The 15,469-nt window shown below is 37.7% G+C and overlaps 1 protein-coding gene across 2 annotated transcripts in view; it reads right to left on the bottom strand.

Moving 5' to 3' along the window:
- Positions 1 to 5,209: 5,209 nt before the first annotated feature.
- banp (BTG3 associated nuclear protein) overlaps positions 5,210 to 15,469 on the bottom strand; it is a 45,911-nt gene continuing 35,651 nt past the window's right edge. For both annotated transcript variants that reach the window (XM_079603594.1, XM_079603595.1), the window contains exons 12-13: positions 12,314 to 12,454; positions 5,210 to 6,195 (exon numbers count right to left, since the gene is read on the bottom strand). In XM_079603594.1, coding sequence (XP_079459720.1) covers positions 6,085 to 6,195; positions 12,314 to 12,454 — 252 coding nt within the window. In that variant the 3' untranslated portion in view covers positions 5,210 to 6,084. The remainder of the gene's footprint in view (positions 6,196 to 12,313; positions 12,455 to 15,469) is intronic.

Below are 15,469 nucleotides of genomic sequence, written 5' to 3'. Positions count from 1 at the left end.
GGCCATCTTGGTTTGGTGGGGGAGGGGGTCAAAACATAACAGCTTGGCACTTGGTGTCAATGTATGATGCACTTGTGTCCACTGTAGAGATTGATGTGCAACTATGCAATCAAACCCATGCAATTGCCAGAAAATGCTTTTTGAAGGTGTCCACTGACCACTGTGCACGAAAGGGTTAAAGAATAATTGGAATAACAGGGTGGAAAGTGATGTTGAGGACATTGGGGAAAGGATTACTAATTAGTATTAAAAAAGAAAGCCAATTACAAAAAAGAAAAGAGGGTATTTTTCATCCAGAGACGTGGTAAAAATAGCAACTTTGTGCAAATCGAAGTGAAATGACAATGGCATTTTTATTGTGATAAAAGAAAACTGATATGATTTCATCATTAAAAACTGTGAGTTTGACATTTTATCCAATATATAAAGACTAATATAACATGAAAACTGCCTAGTGGGAATTATCCCATGTACAAATAGAGGTTATCGGCACCCCAGAGAGAGGCAACCAAATCTGTGTCCCGGGGCCGACCCTCAGTATGCGTTCTGAAAAGCCTCCAGACCCTTAAATTCTGGGGTATTTCATCCATCTTCTGGAATGAGGGAGAAGCCGACTAGGTCCTATTAGAGAAAAGGGAATCAGTGTTGGGTTTTACGGGGGCTACGGGGACACCGTAGTCCAAGTTCTGACAAGACCAATACAGAATGGTAGTGAAGAAGGAGGGAAGCTAAAAAAAACACCAGACACAAACCGAAAAAAGAGTGGGAGGAGGAGAACAATCGGAAATCGGAAGAAAAAGAAAGGGATGGATGGATGGCGTACAGAAGACGGGTAATAGGAGACTTCGAGACTAAAAGAAAACAAAAGGAAATAGAGAGATGTTTTATCAGCGTTAATACGGGTTGTTTCTGCACGCGATCCAAAATACACCATTGCGTTATAGTGTGCGTGGGAAAACTCAACAAAACGTTTTTTTTTATTGTCCTCGCCCCTGCCCCAAAGAGACAAATAATCTGACGAAAACACACAACAGCGGGAAAGGATGAGTAAGAAGCTCACAAGTGCGTTGTGTACCTTGCCATGACAACAGCCTTAAAATTCAAGACTTTTACAATCTGGGATATTCCATCCGGAATGGGGGAGAGGTTGACTTAGTCCCATTAGAGACGAGGGAGTCAGAGTAGGAGTGGGGGGGGGGGGGGGGGGTCTCTAGTAGAGAGAATATGGTGATCTAACAAACCAAAAGATTTTCACACACTATTGTGTTCTGGTCAACTAAAGCAAATCATATAAAATAAACATAGCAACCAAAATCATCGCCGCTTGCTTCTAATCACTCCCACTCATTAGCTTGCAATCAATAAACCACAATGCATGTGATGACTGATCAGCGGCGGACCACAAAATCAACACCGACACTTAATTTGCAATAATGTTTGTGCTTAATGGCTCTGCTTGGAACGGATCTGTTTTGAATACTGTGCTGAGTATGGGCTGTTGTCAGGAAACTAAACTTGTGTGCCAAGCGTGTCCTCATGACTTACCAGAAAACGTAATAATTATTTGATGTATTTTGATGTAATAAAAATATATTATATATATAGACGGTTTCATCGAACGCACACGCGTTGCCACGGTTACGCGCCTGGCCCGAAGTTAACTTCCGGTCTGTGTTTGTTTATTGTGTTATCTGGCTAGTGGTGGCGAAATTTTTGTGTAACAAGGCTTTTTGTATTTTATTTAGCTTGTTATTGTAATGATGTACTCTAGAGGGATCAGGCAGATCAGGAGGGATCGTCAGTTAATCAGTGTCGCTGTCGGCGTTTACATTTGTTCATCAAGTGCTCTCTGTATCTGGATAACTGATCGGATTTCAGTTTCCCGCAAAATATTGAAATTAGGTCTGTAATAGGCCTTTATCACGGAGTGTAAAACCACTCTTGGTTCATCTTATATCAATGCCCATATAGCACGGGATTGTGATTTATTAATTAGCCCAAATTAATTATAAAATTATAAAATATAATTAATTCATTATTTTTATGATTTGTTGTTGCATAATAAAAACTGCGTGTGCCACATTTATTGTCAGATTAATGTGCTAAAAACCCTGACTCTGCATAGCCTATCACAAATTTTACAGAATAGACTGGGCTGATGTATAAAACTATACTCAGGCTCGACACATAACCATAATACTATATCAAATATATAACTCGGGGCTATTAAGCCTTTTCATGTGCTTGTCCTGCGAATAAGTGAATCGGTCATTCACTTTTTCAAATTCAAATTTGCTTGTTCAGAAAAATATAGCCTATATATTATTTTTTTTTGTGTTGTAAATATCATTTATTCTGAAGCAACATTCTCATCAGTGTTCAGTAAGCTTTGACATAGGCTATTTAAATCTCCATATTTAGGATATTTTAGGCATTATTCCCTAGTCATTTTAAATATATGCTTCATCTTTCATTTAAATTTTTTACAATTTGATCACTAAATTAGAATAAGACGACACTGTCAAATTAAATAATTTACACTGAAAAAAATACAACTGCATTAAATAATGTTATGAGATTGTTTTAAATATTTTTTTTGAACAAATAACAAATGTTAGAAAGTTACTTTTTAACACGAAACTAAACCACCAGTAGGAATCAGTAATGAAAACACGGTTACGTGTTCCTGTGAGATGCGTTATGGTTCTGCTGTGATCTTTGTTTGGAACTATTTTCGCTGCTGAAATAGAACAAAAACAGTCAATTGTCTAAAATGTAAGTGACTTAATATTAACTGAAATCAGTGTCACATTTTCAGCAATCTTGCTCATGTGATGTTGTTTAACTGTAGGCTATCATGTTATAAATATAAAAACTCAGGATAATTTTTTTACCGCAGTATTTTAAATGAGTTTCTGTGTGTGTGCTTCGCTCATTTGCTTCACTTTCTCATGAGGCAATGCGAGTCCGTCCGTCAGTACATTATTTATATCATTCGACACTTACACTAAATGAATGCTGAATCATTCTCACGTTTTTGGTGATTCCCTATATAGTTATTTTGTTGTTATTGACGTTTTAATTAGGCTAATTGTCCTGTCGGGCAAGTAAAATTCACTCTCACTTGTTCAGGACAAGCGTTAATGTCGAGCCCTGCTTACGCCTACGCTTCCCCCCACTTCTACGCTATTGTGACAGGAGATTATAATAAACATTCTGAAACAAAAACATAGAACATTAAAAATAAAAATCATAGTGTATTTCAATTATTCCTCTGGCAGTATAACTTTAAGTCATTTTAGCGTCAGCGCGCAGCTCTTCATTGAAATCTCACTACTAATTTACACCGTCATACACATTGCTGTCAATGACCTCATTCTGATAATGTTGCACAATTAAAATGAAAGATGACGCATAAGAAAGATAACGCAGCCTCTATTGTTAATGATTCTTTGCAGAAGTCTACCGGAAGTTAAGTTTGGGCCACAAAGGCGCGCATGCGCAGTAACGGCTGTTTATGTTGTTGCCGTTGAAACCGTCTATAAAATGATATATTATAAAACGGTCAACGGAGAGTTCCAGTCCTTGATTCTGATTGGTTGAGCCGTGTTCAAAGCCGTTGTAAATTACTCAACAAACACACACACACACACACACACACACACACACACACACACACACCTGTGACCGCATTAGGCCTACATTAGTGTTAGGCTACTGCGCAACTGCCGTTTGTGATTCTTTGTTCCTTCAAGTTGCTTAGCAACCTCGTTGAAACTACATTGCTTGGCGGAGGAATAAATGTGTTAAAGTTATATTTTTTGTTGCTGGTGTTTATTTTATTAATAAAATAAATACAAAAATTAATATTTTGATGGAGTAACTGTTTTATAAAAGCAATAAGCCCCTTGAAGCAGTGTTTTACAGTGGACTTCTAACAGCAAAAGGGCGTTGTTAGGCACGATGGTTTCGTGGGGATTATTGCTTTAATTAGGCTAGTTGTTTCCCCTCAGAATATCAGCCAGTTTACACTCATATTAATCACTGTTTCTTTCTTTATACCTAAATTTCACCTTAATTGAAAATAAATGTTATTTTATTCTAAGAAACCCGGTTCAACCTTTGTTAGACCATTTCAACGGCTATTTGTAGATGTAAGGAAGTGACGTGTTTGGCTCAGACGTTTCCGGTTAGTTACCAACACTCAATCAGATAATGATAATGAGCCGTCAGACTATTCAGGTAAAACGTTTACGCACCAAAGTATTACTTAAAGGGTCCGATGATTTCAATTATCGTTTATTTTTAGTTTTTTGAAATACTTTAACTGTTGCCTTTTGGCTAGACTTAAAAAGTACGAGCTTGTTTTCATGGATCTGCGGTTCTAAAATGGCGCCACCGGAAATGCTTCAGGGCCAGACATGCGCAGTAGCATTCCAACGCGTTTGTTATTGTTTACGTCTTTGAAATGGTCTATAAATATGACTTTATTGAATATTTTGTAACCCCAAAATATTTAGAATGTAAAAGAGTTGACACAAAACATGTTTTGAAAGAGAAATATATTAGCATTTTAAAAATATATATATACAATTACAAGGAACACACATAATTTACAGTCTATGAATTCCAAACTTTCTGTCACAGGGTTGAAATAATGACTTTAACCTTAATAACAATAAGTACCGTAACTACTGATACTTGGTAAGACTATTAACACATATTTATTTATAATTTGGGGTCATTTTAAAATCTGCTATTGAAAAATCCACTAATCTGTTTTTTTATTCTTTTTATTACACCTTAAAAAAAAAAGTTCAATCAAATGAGTGACTGCTTCCAGCTTCATTCATCTCACTGAAAATGCATAGGCAACTCAGGCACATTGCATTGTGGGATATAGTGTACTTGTGTTTGGTACTCTGTCAATCCGGTATTTTATGGAAAATTTGCATACTGTCCCCTGTTTACTTACTTCATGCTGAAATAATAATAGACATAGTGTGAAATTCCACAGGTGAAATCCAGTCATTTCAATAGGAATCCACATGATCGGGAGTTTTGAATGAGGGCGAAAAAGTTCCCCATATTTGCTCGTGTTCAAGTGGGTTGCATTCATTCTTCACGATTCGTTGACCAAAGGAAATCTGTTTGGTGTGCTGACAGACTGAGGTAAAGCTGCTCTTATTTGTTACTCAGGACACTGTATGTGGAAACAACGGGCATTTATTCATTTTGAACAAATCCTTCATACACAAATATATATATATATATATATATGAAAAAGTACATATTTCATATACTACGTTAACACAGTTCACCGTCGTCATATTACTGTGTATAAGTAAACTGCCCTACAAAAGCTCCACAAAACTTTCAGTAGTTGTTTTTTTCTCTGTACAATAAAGCTATTTGAAACTAAAAATATTTCGACTAACCATTCTGAACACAAATTGATCATTGATGAATGAAGAGGGGGCGGACCTCAAAACATACCCCAGTCTTTCACCAATACAAACACACACATACACACCAAAAAACATCACAAAAGGATAGCAAAACGGAAAACTCTTGGATTATGAAATATGAACTGAAGCTTATTTTACATAGCTGCTGATTCATAATATATATGATAGTCAAAGTCTACAAAGTGTGATGCTGAAATGACACATGGGGAGTTTAAGTGACCGCTTGAAGCCCAGGAACTCAACCGTCTGCTTGAATCTTTCGTCAACCATGCTTGTTCCTTGCATATGAGGTACTTCAGATAGACCGAAGAGGAAAAGCCTTCGGTTTAGTTCAGTGCCAGAGAGATTAGATGAGCTGGAGATGAAGCCAACACTGTTTATATGTTACTAAGCACACTGCGACTTGTTATTGGAGGGAAACGGCCAGTAGTTTCCGAACCAGCCGACATGATGTTACAACAAATTGCATTTGTTTGACTTGGATTTAGTCGATAATTGTTGACTGACAGCGGTGGTTTCGGTTGAGGATGAGCTTGAGTGGCCACGCTTCTTGGTTTCGCCCTCTCCTTGACGCTCTGGCCCAATATCATTGTTTATGAACATGTGAGAAGGTTTTTCAAGTGCCTGGCATCTGGATCTGAACCACCTCTCCGTTCTCGGCTTGTTGAAGCTGAATGGCCTCCTTCACGTCCATCTCCGCCTGCAGACCCGGAGTCAGAGCTTCAGCCTGAGGACAAAACACAGGCCATGAGCTTTAAAGTGCTAGTAGAAACATGACATGCAACTGCAAAAATAATGATTGTTTTAAACTGCTTTCCTGAACTTTTTATTGGAAAACAGACAGTCCTACCTGTTACAACAGGTTATGTAACACTACACGTTTCTTTTTTCACAAATACTCCAAGCACAACTATACAGTATGCTTACAAAATCTTCAACAAATATATAAATAAAAACTTATTTTATTCTTATTTAAATTTGTTGAAGATTTTGTAAGCATACTGCATAGTTGTGCTTGGAGTATTTGTGAAAAAAGATATGTGTGGACATCATTTTTGGCCAGGCTGTCATACAAAGAAATGCCAAAACAAGAGAGAACCAACAAAATATTAATAACTTAATATGTTGTAGTCAATGTATAAGATAAATATCTTCCCCAAATGTCATGTTTTGTATATATATACCGGTATATATGATCTGCTATATATATATATATATATATATATATATATATATATATAATATTAGAATAATTCTTGAAGGATCATATGACATTGAAGACTGGAGTAATGGTTGATGAAAATCCAGCTTTGCATCACAGAAATAAATGATATTTTATAGTATATTAAAATAGAAAACCATTATTTTAAACAAATAATATTTCACAATATTCGTTTTTTCTGTATTTTTGATCAAATAAATGCAGGCTTTATGAGCAGAGACGTCTTTCAAAAACATAAAAAATAGCAATGTTTCTAAACTTTTGACCTGTGTGTGTGTGTGTGTGCGTGCGTGCGTGTGTGCGCGTGTGTGTGTGTGTCAAATACTTCCTATTTTATTTTATTTTTGGGGGAATTTGATTGACTTGAGTGTAAAACAATATAAATATGAAGCCAGTACATTATTATGACATTATTATTGTTATGACATTATGATGACATTTGTGCACAGCTGACCGCACATCATCTGAATTCCACATGAATGCGCCGTGTCAATAGTGTCAACACTGAACTGATGCACCCGACACGTCAAATGCATTTAAAACAAATCTCCAACAGAAGTATCTGTCTGCGACACGGCCGTTCTATTAAAATACCGTGTGTATACATATCAATCGCCACACTGCACATCCCGCTATTCGCCCAGGCTTAACATGTCCCACTTTTACCATATTGATGAAGGCAGTGAAAGCAGACGAATACAACGCTGACAGGTGTACAGATTGATACAGCAAAAACAAAGACCAATACAACAACAAGAGATGGAAAAAGAGGAGAAAAGTAAAGGGTCAGAAAAAGGCTACACTTTATCTCAGTCGTCGAAATAAAAACACTCCCTCGAAAAAAAAGAAAGATGGAGGGAGTGATGCAGGGGGAGACAACGCAGGATGAGTCACTTCAGAGTATGCGGAGTGAGTCATTCGTTCCTCAACACACGCCAGGGGAACAGACCGCACACCTGCACGGTGCAAAAGCTCAAACTGTACTCAAGGGCACGGCCCAGAAGTGCCATGACTCTTAAAACACAGCCCGTCTGATGCGAGACACTCGCGGGGCTGTGCTTTTCATCTGAGGTGTTAAGTGCAAAGTCCTCAGGGGCCGCTTTCCCGCGGCTCCACAAGAGGGCACTCATTAGGGCCAATGAGGGAGTTCACGACTGAATCGTTTAGCAGAGTAAGTGAACTGACACTTCTATCAGACTCTACAGAGAACAGACCTTCCTGGCCGGAAACCTCTCTTTATTTTCAACCTTTTTTTTCTATCTGTGGTGATCAAATGTGTGATATGGAAACTATTAAATGAAGTAAAAAAAACATGAAAAAAATGAAGGGGTGTGTACATAAAAAAAAAAAATGTCTGTAAACACTACCACATGTTTTTGAGCAGCAGATTTCAACAATCCTGAAATTCACATAGAAGGAAGCGCAGTGACCTCAGGATGGCGGTTGAGTGCCAGCAGAGCATCATCTATGTGAGGAAAGCTGTCTGAAATCATTTCAGAAGGAAATTAAATGATTGAACTGACTACAAATTGCCCAATTATTAAGCTTTTCTAGAGTTTAAAATCAACCTAGTAAAAAAAAGATATACTTTTGATGTCATTTCCTGGCTTCTTAGCGTCGAAAACCCTGTATCGGCCTTTGATGTTCCTGGTCAAAAAATGACCGGCCTTTAAAAATTGCCTGTAAATCACATTTGTTATGCAATATTATCACTAAATATTGGATTCAATCTTTTTGTCAACTTGTTTTCTTTCAATTAGGACACAAAAAGTGTAACAAAGGTGTAAAAAATCATGAAAATACTTATTTATAATACTTAAATACTTAAGTTATACCCAGGGTGAGTAAAGTCAGTCAATTTTAGTCCAATGCGATAAAGTCCTAGCATTTTCGGGTCAAGTAGGTTTTAATGGGTCAGAAAATAAAAAATAAATAGCTAAAATCCTTTTAAATATTGAAATTTTAAGTTATTATTAATTTTTTGGTAATCATTATATATATATTTTTTTTTTCCCCTGATGCCCACATAAAGTTCACTTATAAAGTACATTTAAATTTACTTGATTTTTTTCTTGAGGGCCACTAACCTTCTTAAGTTTTTATAAATTTTTTGTAATCACGTTTTCTCTCTAATGTCCACGAATACAGTATTTCTTTATTATTTTACATATTCCAATTTACAATTTTTTTTTTCCTATTCAGCTCTGTGAAGCAGGAATTTGGACCAATGAGATCTCACTGTGGGTGTGGCTAGGATCAAAGAAATTGATGAAAAATCTAAATAACAGTTGCTACTGGTTAGGACACATTTGACTTAAATTCTGAATATATTTTTTCACTCTACCTAAAGTTTTGATGTCAATTTGAAAGAATATGAAATAAATAAGGCCTATATCCAGCTAGTGATGTTTTTTTAAACGTATTTAAGAGTTAAAAGCAAGCAAATTTGATTTTAAATGTTACAATTGAAAAAAATAGACAGCAAGATATAAAGCATAAAGAAATGTCTCCTTGAGACATTGACAAGACTAAGTAACGTTGCACCTACACGTCAACTAACTCTCATTAGAGTATTAGGACTGTCGGGTTAGGGTTGGTAGAATAAGTTGACATGTAGTTGCAAAGTTACTTATAGTCAGTAGATTGTCTGTTGGTGGAGCATCAAAATAAAGAGCTAGCAGATTTTAACAGTCTAATAATACTCTAAAAAGAGTTAGCTGACATGTAGTTACACAGTTACTTATAGTCAACAGAATGTCTAAAGAGGACCATCAAAATAAAGTGTTACGGAACGGATTTACATGTAAACAAATGTCCCACCGAATCATCTTCCCAGAAACAGCAGGTACCGTATATACCCGCATATAAGATGAGGTTTTTGTCCTAAAAATAGGCTGAAAAATGGGGGGTCGTCTTATATTCGCGATATAGACAAAATCACGGGGGGAAAGGGAGAAAGAACTAATTAATATGAAATAGTGACTGAAACGTGACCCAAAACCAGCTTTCCCTTCCAAGATGGTAATCTGCACAAATTTTTTTCCACAAAAATCTCTTTTTGTCCCAAAAATAAGTCTGGAAAATGGGGGGGGGGTCGTCTTATATTCAGGGTCGTCTTATATTCGGGTATATACGGTAGTTTTCTACGAGCTCATGCCATAAACATTAGTTTCCTCTGGCAGCTGTTTATATTCGATCCCTGTCACAATAACGTCACAAAACGGCAGTAATCTATAATCGATTCGCAGAGATTTACTCGGTCGATTGCGTCAAATGCTACGCATGTGGCGTTCTGCGCAAGCATCAAAGTCCATTAACAACTTTCCAACAGCTTTGATGTGTACAGTATAATTGCAGAGACCATTTGGAAGGCGTCCAGACCACCAAGGCAAGCAACAAGTGAGGCTAGAGACCCTCTGATGGGGTTTGGGTACAGAAGAGATCATCAGGCGGTTCCCACAAACTGCATGTTTTCCGGGGTTTGGTACGGCCTGCTTAGACGGAGATGAGACACTACATATTTGAAGGTCGGCCAAAACGCAAGTGTGTAATATCCGCGAGACCGAGAAAGAGGAAAAGAAAGTTGCAGGTCACTCAGATAACAAGGCATCGAGGCCACTATTAAGCCGTACAACAAATTTGGCCCACTTACAGCACATCTGATGAAAGAATGTACTTCAAAGAGAGGAAGGGGAACATTTGTTTTTGTTTGGGCTTTGTTTACAGCACAGCGCAGAAAGGGGGAGGGGCTGAAAAAGAAGAGGTCTTGGTGATGTCATCTGTAAAGGAGAGTCGTTTCAGAGGCGGAGCAAGGTGTTACATTTTAATGAAAGATTTCATTTCTTTTGAAATAACGTGTGCTGATGAATCATGCACAACGAGACCAGGAAAGAGTGTTAGCAAAGCAAAATAGAAGAAAAGTACTGACTTTATGCAGGAAATGCCCTTTAAGAATATTTAAACCATAAGCGCCCAAAGGTCTCCGTCTAGAGAGGTTTTAGTTGTACCAGCCTAACCACTTTAAAGGGCAACTGTGGTAAAAGCCTTGTCCTCGTTCCTGTTACCAAATAGCTCACATTCTCTCACTCACAAAAGCCATAGTGGGGGTTGCGTGCCAGTGGCGTTGTGTCTGAGGAGTGTTTAGGAACGATTTTTTTTTTATGTAAGAGTCTGTTCTCAGCGTTCCTTTTTACATCGTTTTTTTTGTTGTTGTTGTTGTTTTAGACATACATTTTGTCTCTTAGGCCGTGTGTCCACCAAAAAAAGCTTTTTTTTCCCCAAAGCAAGTGTATTTTCCAATTGTTTTCAATGGGAGCAAACGGCAGCAGCGTGACGAGTCGCCGAGTGTCTATTTCACGATTGAGCGCTCTGCATGTTTTTTAAGAAGAGTTGAAGAATGTTCAACTTTGGGTATCACTGTCACTTTTTTACCCAGTCGTCCAATCACAGTGGAAGAGGGGCGGGAGAAATACCACACCGACCAATCGCCACATTCTGCTTGTACGATGGTAACAAATGACAATAACAAGCACATCTCTTCATCCAAAACTAGTGCCAGAGCAAGTACGTTACATTGTGTTGACACTTTTATTTTCTGAAACAAACTATTTGCAAAATCAAATACTAGTACCAGTTCCGCGGATAATACGTATCATTAGCAAGCAAAGCGTCTCAAACATAGACTGTAAAAAAATATGGACGTAGAGGTCCGTGAGGTTTCTGAAGAGCATTTTTGAAGCCCAAATTAGGCGGTCACACCCAGATATCCGAAAAAATTGGCAAAGAGGCGGGATTAGCAGAGGTGACGTGACGGCTGACAGACCAGGCAATCTTACCAAGCAAAAAGTCTTGGCCAACCAATATTTGTGTCACTAATTTCGATTATTCACCGATTGTTCTTTGTTTCAGATTTAAAACTGTTTGTTTCTCTAAAGAAAGAAACATAAAAGCAGATGTGAAAGTATGCAAGTCAAATTGTGCCTGTGCTCCTCAACCCTAGCTTGAAGCCTCACATGAACCAAACACGTGAGAGAAGCTGGGGAAATGTGGTGACCTGTAATGACTGTCAAACCTCTAAATGTGTTTGAATATGTGCGCACGCCATATAGCGGCTCTGAAACGCGGTAAAGGCATCATAGGGAAGTGATTAGAGTAAAAAGTGCAAAACACATCAAGGAGGGCTTGAGCATGTCGAGAGCTTGATGCAGAGCGTAAGATGGAAACGGGGATAAAAATGAGAAAATAGACAGGGAGGAAAAGGACAACTTGAGGCTATTTGTTATTCCGAGGAAAAACGAACTGATGTGGGTTGCTGATTAGCCGAAAGTGAGAGCGGGGAGCAGGTTAAGATCACTGGTGCGATTTCTTCAAAGAACACATTGTGAAAGAGCGAGTTAAAGACTTGAAATGTATAGATCACACATGTCGGCCACTACGCCACCCTGCGGTGTTTGAACAGAACTGCCGCCCACCACAGATCAGACATTCATCGCAACACCCGTGCAACATTGGTGGTCGTTTTGTGACAGAAAACATTTCTCCCTGAAATAAAATGGTTATACGCCACGCCACAGATAACGTTACTATGGTATGCTGTGTTTGTGTGTGTTTTGGCTCATCTCACTTGTACTGCGCCGGTGTGGTCGGTCACCGTTCCCAGCTGGACGTATTGCACCTGAATATCGTTACCCTGGAGAGGCGATGCGTCGACCCCGCCGGCCCCATCGCTCGACGCCACAGCGATGAGCTGCGGTCCTCTTAGCACCTGGAGAAAGGAAAAAAGAGAAACATTAGCACTGTGGGAAACTACTAGGTAAAACTATCTTAAATGTTTATTGTCAGTTGGAACGCGATCACCAGTGCTTTAGACAAAAACACACTGCTTAAAGGAGAACTCCGGTCAATTTTAACATTGAGCTCATTTTTTTGTAAATTTGGAGTGCTGTCAATACAGAGAACAACAACAAAAATCGGTGTTGCCTACACTGTGTTATCCTCTTTTTAAAATTTGCACCCTGTTGACTTCAATGGGGCAAGTTTTAAACCTGCTTTTATTTCTCTTATCATCCTTGATGTGTCATTACAAGTGCCCAGCCATGTTAGATGATTCCTTCAGAGTGAACACGAGTGAATCTGACTGCAGTAGATGTGAAAGATATGAATAAAAATGATGTTATATCAGCCAGCGCAAATACCTGTATTTACATCCTGTTTTCGGTCGAAGTCCAAAGTAGTCGATTGTCGAGTTCACGCGCGTGATCATAGGTAACTAAACCCACTCCAAATTTACCCAAAAAATGTGCTCAATGTTAAAATTGACCGGAGTTCTCCTTTAATGTTCCCAACATGGCTTAATAGTTGTAGTAAGATTCATTCCTAAGTGACTTTTGTTGTCTAATATGTGAATTGTGTGGCCGTCAAACTGGAATCAGACGCCAGTTTACTGCAGGCTGTTCTCTAAATTACCAACAAAAATATCTGTCATATGAAGAATCGAAAACAACCAGCTGAGTTAAAAAAGAAATCAATCACAGTCAGCAGAATAGCGTTTAAATTTCATGGAGCTAATCATACTGTGTTTGCGGTTACTTTTTATCTAAAAGATGCATCAGTTTTGTTAACCAAAACTATTAAAAAACATTTTCGGTAACTGAAATGAAGCTGAAGTAAAATAAAAGTATTAGATGAGAAACTTAAAAAACAACAACATTTGATTAGAAATGTTGCCTTGTCAACTAATGGAAAATAAGTACTAAAATTACAAATATATGCAATTATAAAAACTTGAATAAAAAAGTTTTTAAAAAATACTCAAAAACTTTTTAAAACATGTATTTCATAAGCATATATGAAGTGCTGCAGGTGATGACTTACATCATTTTTGTTTTTTGTAAAAATATCTAATTCATTATAGAAATTCCCATGACTTTTCCTAATTTATTCTTAATAACATTCTTCCTGTTTCTAACATTTTAAAACATACATATACAAATATCAAATTAAACATGTATCCAGCATTTCTAAAAAAAATTATGTCTGGATTATGATGCTTTGTGGAACATGTTGACTTACAAACCTTTTTTTGTTAAAAATATCTAGTTACAGTAATAGCTACACAAAACTGAAATATTTTGCAGAGTTTTCTGATTGTAAGTCATATGGGTTTGGAATAGAGTGGGTGTATTATGACAGTAATATTAATTTTTAGAAAAAAAATATCACTTCTAGTTAGTTATTCTCCAACACTGCTGCTAGGATAAAACATTTCCCTTAAAATGTTATTTTCTTGGAAGTGGAAGGTCTCAAAATGATATTCTGTTTTTTATATGGAAATTTAATTATGTATGCTGCAATCCATTATGCAAATGAATCATTGTGCTTTCCTTTCTAAAACTATTACCAATTTCTTCCTTTCAGTCCTTGTTGATTGTTCTTTTCTAACTTAATTTAGCATATCAATCACCTCATTGTTTAAACAAAATTAAAATGTTCACAGTTTACATTTTAATCTGCTAATGGTTCCACTTATTCTATAGTTTATGCAACTGCCTGCCAGTAAACCACAATAATGAGCACCTGTTTTCACGCTTTTCTTTTCACATTGTCAGGAAGTTCAGATGTCCAAACGTGCATACAGTGTGCAAACAGCATGTCAAATGAGTAGGAAGTCCAGTACTAAGTATTTACAATAGGCCAACAACAAGCCAACAACATCCGGCTAACGTACTACATCTGCTGGGATTCTGAAGTGTTTGGTCTGCGCTTACAGAACGGGTCGGAAATAAAATGGTAATTACCATTTAAAAATTTTAGCATTTAACAGTGATACGAACAGTAACGATGGTGTCGGTTTTACCAAATAAATACCAGCGTGAGTCCTCATCCTGTGTTGTCAATTTTACCGTATCAACTCCAGCGCGAATCCTTATCCTTTCGCGTCAGTTTTACCATATCAATTTCAGCGCAAATCCTCATCCTTTCGCGTCGGTTTTACCATATCAATTTCAGCGCGAGTTCTCATCCTTTCACGTCGTTTTACCATATCAATTTCAGCACAAATCCTCATCCTTTCGCGTCGGTTTTACCATATCAATTTCATATCGATTTCTAATTTTGGGAGACAATACCTTTATTTTGTCGTTCACTTCGATCTTTAAAACTTTGTTAAAAAGCATAATAGGAGCACTTTAAGAAGACTAGAAGTAAGTTTTCACGTCGTTTTACCATATCAATTTCAGCGCGAGTTCTCATCCTTTCGCGTCGTTTTACCATATCAATTTCAGCGCGAATCCTCATCCTGTCGCGTCGGTTTTACCATATCAATTTCAGCGCGAGTCCTCATCCTTTCATGTCGGTTTTACCATATCAATTTCAGCGCGAGTCCTCATCCTTTCATGTCGGTTTTACCATATCAATTTCAGCGCGAGTCCTCATCCTTTCGCGTCGGTTTTACCATATCAATTTCAGCACGAGTCCTCATCCTTTCGCGTCGTTTTACCATATCAATTTCAGCGCGAGTCCTCATCCTGTCGCGTTGGTTTTACCATATCAATTTCACGCGAGTCCACATCCTTTCGCGTCGTTTTACCATATCAATTTCAACGCGAGTCCTCATCCTTTCGCGCCGGTTTTACCTTATCAATTTCAGCATGAGTTCTCATCCTTTCGCGCCGGTTTTACCATATCAATTTCAGCGCGAGTTCTCATCCTTTCGCGTCGGTTTTACCATATCAATTTTAGCGCAAGTCCTCATCCTTTCGCGTCGGTTTTACCATATCAA

This window comes from Phoxinus phoxinus (genome assembly GCF_949152265.1).
Source record: "Phoxinus phoxinus genome assembly, chromosome: 25".
In the NCBI taxonomy this organism is placed as follows: Eukaryota; Metazoa; Chordata; class Actinopteri; order Cypriniformes; family Leuciscidae; genus Phoxinus; species Phoxinus phoxinus.
Note: the sequence above shows the minus strand (reverse complement) of the source record. Positions and strands in the feature narration are given on the sequence as shown.